A 6,614-nucleotide genomic window follows, 5' to 3' on the forward strand; every position below is an offset into this window, starting at 1 on the left:
ACAGGTGTAGAACTAAATTCAAATTCAGTATCTTATACAGGTGTAGTTCGGCGAAAAGCACGTTCGATTAAAAAGGCTATATATGTTTGGAGAAAATTGTTCAAAAAATTATTTTATCTTTTACAATGTTGTTTTCGGGGGTGGGGGTTACTTTTTATTCATTGGATAGGCCCCTACCTAGGATGTATCAGCTGAAAAAGTGTGACCCATCCCCTACCTAAGATGTATCAGCTGAAAAAGTGTGACCCACCCCCACCTAAGATGTATCAGCTGAAAAAGTGTGACCCATCCCCTACCTAGGATGTATCAGCTGAAAAAATTGACGATTCTGTCTCGTAGTATCTGAGTTACGAGCCAGACACGAAGCAGGATGGATGGACATGATAGCCATACCACAATACGCCCGTCATAAAAACCTCTATAATTTAAATTTTGTATGATTCATTACTTTTTATTTAACATTTATACTGCAATTAAATATAACATGAAGTTCCTTAAACAATCTTACTGTCAAATTTGTTGTACAAAATCTTCCACGACAACGAGGGATCATCTCTCATTTAATACACTGGCAGGTAAAATCTTAATGACTTTATAAAAGACAGGGAAAAAACCCAGAGAAAATATACAGTGTTTTCAATGCAGAAAGATGAGGTATCTAGTTAACCAAACACATACTCTGAGACATTTTCCACAGCTCCCAATGTAACTATGCAATACGCAGCCTAGCCCAGCTATTGCAAAACAAAATAAAAAAAAAAAAAATCCTGAGAAATACAGTGAAATATGCTTTCTATAGCGAAGTACTGGGGTTGAACAAATTTGATTCATTATAAATGTAATGCGTTATATCCAATAAGTTCATATTAATATGCAATAAAACGACAGGGAAAGAAAATCATGTCGCTGTAAGTGTGTATTCTTTATGAATGTGTTCACTGTAACTGCATTTTACTGTAAGCAAGAATTCCTTATAAGTGTGTTCACAGTAACTGTGTTTGACTGTAAGCGTCAATTCATTATGAATGTGTTTACTGTAACCATGTTTTACGGTAAGCATGAATTCATTATAAGTCGGCCTTGGTCAACGTCTCGGTCGGCCTGTAAACCTGTCGTCCTCGAGAGTGTGTTCACTGTAACCGTGTTTGACTGTAAGCGTGAATTCATTATAAATGTGTTTACTGTAACCGTGGTTGACTGTAATTAGTAATACAAAATCTATTTGTAAGAATCATTTACACAGAATCGCTGAGTCTTAACGTTCCTTAGTAATACTACACAATACAAAGGTGGATCTTCTGTGGCAGTGCCAAACTGCAGACACAATCTCCTCCTACAGCTTCTGAAGTTGACACATTCAATGTTCATCATAACGAGAGTCTGGGAGGAGACACGATGTACAAGTTGTTGCTGACCACATGAGATTTGACGTCCATTCCTCTCTGCATGGACTGAATGTCTCGCTGTATCCCCCCAAACATCACCAGTTCTCCGCGCCCTTCCACCAGCGAGTAGAATATAGTCTCCTCGGGGGCCTCCAGAGAGGGGTTCTCTTTCACTGACTGCCACGTAGCAGTACGAGATTGCACAATATCAGTGATGTCCAGCACATGTAAGTGAATAGGCGTTCGTAGTTCCCTCAGACGAGTTTTTCTCGTGTCGTCCTGGCTTGGTTGACCTTGACTCTGAGACCCTGACTGTCTTGCCAAACTCTCCCTCAGTCTCTCTTCAAACTTTCGCAGAGCTTCCAGCTGCTTTTCACGATTTTTGGCAGCATTCTGACGTCCCCCCAGCACCCCGGGACGCGAGTCACCGGTGCTGAAGGCTTGCATGGACGGCCCAGGAGCGTCTGAGTCGGTGATGTAACTGTGATTCTGAAGACGGCTGTGAGACACAGGCGATCTCTTCGGAGACAGTCCCTGACCTCGACCTCTCACCACATCACCTGGATGTTTGAACTCTAAATGATTCCTCTCTGACCTCTGGACTGAGTTCTCATCATCATCAGCGCTTGAGCTATCATCACTTTCAGAGACAGGTCGCTTGAAAGTAGCACCGACTTGTCTTGAGGCTGCAACAGAAAAATTAAACTGGTTTACATTTGAAACACTGTAAGATTGCATATTTTCCTTGCGGAAAGCTTTTGTGGACAGAGAAAATATTGTACGTTCCTGGGGTCTTAACTCATAGCTGGAGAGCTGTTGTCTTTACAAGGATTTACTTAAATATACAAGGAGTGTTCCAAAAATTATGTCACTTTCAATGCTGGAAGCTTCTTGTTGCATTAACTTAAGCAATAAAAGTAATTTGATAAAAATCAGTATTCATAGTCATATTTTAATTGTAAATACAATCAGGGTGAAGTGACATTTATTCCCCTCTTATTCGATAAGATTCATTATAACAAACTGTTTTCCACTGCACCTGGAGGTTTGCTATAAACGTGTTTTACTGTAAATGTTAAAAAGAAATGTACATATGATATTAACAGTGACCACAAGTTTATCAAAAGAGGCCCATGGGCCACATCGCTCACCTAAGAAGCAGTTCCTAGCAATAAACAAGCCTGAGCAAAACTATCATTATACAAGCAGCTTGGTTCAGAAAAAACTTTCCAAAGGTAATTCGTTAATTATCAAACTTAATTATTAAACTTGACTACAAATTCATTAATTATCATATGCTTTCATATTAACAAATTTCATCTAAGGATGCTTTGTGCCAAGTTTGGTTCCCTTTACATTTGCGTGTAAAACTTTGATCCCCTGTTGTGGCCCCACCCTAACCGCAGGGGGTCATGATTTTTACAAACTTGGATCTCCACTTTGTCAGGAAGCTTTCATGTAAATTTCTGTTCTTCTGGCCCAGTGGTTCTTAAGAAGATTTTAAATGACCCTACCCTTAACCCAAGGAGCTTTGTGCCAAGTTTGGCTGAAATTGGCCAGTGGTTCTGGGGAAGAAGATGAAAAAGTAAAAAGTTTACGCCGATGACGCTGACAGACAATGGACGAATTTTGATCAGAAAAGCACACTTCAGGTGAGCTAAAAAATAGGAATGAATGACGTCACTAGCCATGAGATGGATGTCGAGACCTCCAAATAATGGTGAGGAATCTTTGGATTTACTTACCACTGGCAGGGGCCCCTGGTTCCCTGGGCGATTCTCGTGGGGGGACCCAGATTTTGTTATTTCTGTAGGCATAACTGGTAGGTCTTCGGGGATCCGAGGTCTGGGGTCGAAGAGGTTTCGTGGGTTTACTCAGCACAATCAATTTATCATTCACCTAAAGGAACAAATGTGATTGGTTAATGTTCATACTTATTAGTTACACTCTTGTGCATATTACATAAGCTAATTTGTACACATGAATTCAACACAAAACAGACAATATTGCATTTGTAAGAGATAAAGACACAATTTCTGTAAATTTGAAAAAAGTGTAGATTAAGTATTCACAACAAAATCAACACACATCATAAAGTTATACTATGTATAATTCAATTGATAAGCTCTCCGTTATACTACATAAAATTGAATTGATACGCTCTCTACATAAAATTCAATTGATACGCTCTCCGTTATACTACATAAAATTGAATTGATACGCTCTCTACATAAAATTCAATTGATACGCTCTCTACATAAAATTGAATTGATACGCTCTCTACATAAAATTGAATTGATACGCTCTCTAAATAAAATTGAATTGATACGCTCTCTACATAAAATTGAATTGATACACTCTCTACATAAAATTGAATTGATACGCTCTCCGTTATACTACATAAAATTGAATTGATACGCTCTCCGTTATACTACATAAAATTGGATACGCTCTCTACATAAAATTGAATTGATACGCTCTCTACGTAAAATTGAATTGATACGCTCTCTACGTAAAATTTAATTGATATGCTCTCCACACCTTGCATGCTGGGTGACACCACAACTGAGGGGCAGAGAACTCCGGTTGCTTAATGGTCACTTCCTCCCATCTCCAGGGGTCAGTGTCCATGCATAGCAACCAAAGGTCGTTGAAAATCTGAAATAATGGAAACATAGAAAAAGTGTATTCACATGTAGTTGCTTTATGTTTTTTTGATATTATGTCCCCTCTGAACTGAATCACTTTGCTCATACTTACAATACAACCCCAGTTTTTTAAAAAGAATATTCCTCACTAGTATTTTACTACATAAAACTTTAAACTCTAAGTGTGACCCTGACCTGGCCTCAGGGATCATGGTTTGGAAAAAAAAAGGAATTTTGATTTCATGGAAAAACTGCCATGTGAAATTTGGGCTTTTCTGATCCTGAAATTTGTAAGAGTTTCTTAACCCTCTACTTATTTTCACTATATCTTAATGAACCCCACCCCCCTTCTTGGAAAGAAGAATAAAGAATCAAAAAACTTTTAATTCTCTTCATGCAAGGATACTTTGTTCCAAGTTTGGATGAAAACGGCCAAAAGGTTCTGAAGGAGAAGTGAAAAATGTGAAAGTTTAACAACAGTGACCTATGAATTTTTTTTATTAGAAATATTAGCTCTGGACCTGTAGCTCAGGTGAAGAAATATAATTATATTGAAAACTGATCTACGATTACTGGTCCTCCTGTCTCAATTACACAATTATAATCTTTCTTAAGGTAAGAGAAGTAGTTTAAATAATCACAACCCTAGCTGAGGCACTTCATCTAAAAACCAAGAAAGTACCTTGGCACCTGGAGAAATACTACAGATTGTACTGTTGTAAGTTCTGCATCATTCATGTATTATAAATTCATATTTCAATCATCATTTTCTACAATCAAAATGAATGGGCATATATCTAAATACTGGAGTGATTTATTGATCTGATTTCTACAAATCTAAATATTGGCCTAATTTCTACAGTAAATCTAAATATTTAATCTACCAACCTGATTTTATACAATAAATCTAAATATTGGATTTACCAACCTGATTTCTATGATAAATCTAAATATTGAAATGATTTATTGACAGCTGATCTTCTAAAATAAATCTAAATATTGACCCGATTTTCTACAATAAATCTAAATATTGACCGGATATTCTACCGTTAATTTAGATATTGGAGTTACTGACCTGATTGGGCCCCCCGCATCCTCCAACCACCAGAATATGATTCTCATCCAAGGTCACCTGTCAAGGACAATATCAAACGTCAGTATTCCACACATGCTAAACAGAGCAGAATTAATGCCAAAAAACTTACTCATAACACTTTTTTCAAATTTAGGATTTTGTCCTCTTTAATCATTTATTTTGAAATTGATTAACTCAATATGTGTTAAGTGTGGATGTGTGATTGTTTTCCTTCTTTTTTACAAAATGTAACTGAGCTACTGTTCAATTATTTTCTATGCCCCCAATGTGTTACACTATACATCAAGCCATATGAAAGTAGATGTGTATCCATATGTATCCAATATATCCATATGTATCCAATATATACATGATATATGTATCCAATATATCCGTATGTATCTAATATATACTGACCTGAGTTTGCCCGTAACGTGGGTTTGGTCTTTTATTACTAGTGTGCTTCCTCTGCCAAGTCATATCAATAAAATTAAACTCCCAAACTTCATTATTTCTGTAAAATGTAGAATCATTCGGTCACATAATCAGATAAAAAGCACCATTCAAGACATACGCTCAAAACTAAAATTTTCCTCATGTGAAATAGCATGAAACTTAATGATGTAAATAAGACCAGAGATCGCCTTACCCTGTTCCAGGAACATGAGACCCCCCAAACACCACCATGCTGTCCCCCACTATGGACGCAGAGTGACCTGCTGTGGGGGCGGGGCTGACCGGGGACATGGAGTTCAGATGGTACCAGCGATTCTGTTCCGGTTTGTAGATATGCAACTCAGAGAAAAATCGAGCAGCCTGAAAAAAAATCATATTCTACAAGTCTCCACATCAGTAGAAAGAAACTTCAATTTTAAAGCAGCACAACCCATTTGTATTACAAGTACAGTAAAACAAAGTTATAGCGAAATCCCAGGGCCGACCAAAAACAGTTTAAGAACAAACTTCATTATACAGTAAAACACAGTTATAGCAAATTTCCAGGGCCGGCCAAAACAGTTTATTATAACAAACTTCATTATACAGTAAAACATAGTTATAGTGAACCACAGGGCCGGCAAAAAACAGTTTATTATAAACAAACTTCATTATACAGTAAAACACAGTTATAGTGAACCACAGGGCCGGTGAAAAACAGTTTATTATAAACAAACTTCATTATACAGTAAAACACAGTTATAGTGAACCACAGGGCGGTGAAAAACAGTTTGTATTGACCAAACTTCGTCACATCCAATATCATTTTTGTTATTTTCCTCTCATAGGGGAATAAATATCACTTTGTAATAAGCTTGAATTTCTTTTCAGCATGTTCGTTATAAGTGTATTTTACTGTACAGTACTATAACCAACAAATTTCCACTGTAATAACTCCAGGTACATATTACGTATGTGTGAAGATTTACCTGATGGAGTGTGTATATATTTACCTGATGGAGTGTGTGAAGATTTACCTGATGGAGTGTGTGAAGATTTACCTGTTGGAGT

General features: G+C 37.1%; 1 protein-coding gene across 2 annotated transcripts in view; it reads right to left on the reverse strand.

The window, feature by feature from the left end:
• Positions 1-430: 430 nt before the first annotated feature.
• The window catches only part of LOC125664542 (F-box only protein 42-like), a 14,234-nt gene continuing 8,050 nt past the window's right edge, over positions 431-6,614 (reverse strand). Inside the window, exons 2-7 of one of the 2 annotated variants that reach the window (XM_056152865.1) lie at positions 5,758-5,971; positions 5,526-5,622; positions 5,109-5,165; positions 3,927-4,043; positions 3,131-3,284; positions 431-2,071 (exon numbers count right to left, since the gene is read on the reverse strand). In XM_056152865.1, coding sequence (XP_056008840.1) covers positions 1,368-2,071; positions 3,131-3,284; positions 3,927-4,043; positions 5,109-5,165; positions 5,526-5,622; positions 5,758-5,939 — 1,311 coding nt within the window. In that variant the 5' untranslated portion in view covers positions 5,940-5,971 and the 3' untranslated portion in view covers positions 431-1,367. Of the gene's footprint in view, positions 2,072-3,130; positions 3,285-3,926; positions 4,044-5,108; positions 5,166-5,525; positions 5,623-5,757; positions 6,066-6,614 lie in introns of those variants that run through there. The other variant, XM_056152864.1, reaches the window with a different exon arrangement.

This window comes from Ostrea edulis, chromosome 1, assembly GCF_947568905.1.
Source record: "Ostrea edulis chromosome 1, xbOstEdul1.1, whole genome shotgun sequence".
In the NCBI taxonomy this organism is placed as follows: Eukaryota; Metazoa; Mollusca; class Bivalvia; order Ostreida; family Ostreidae; genus Ostrea; species Ostrea edulis.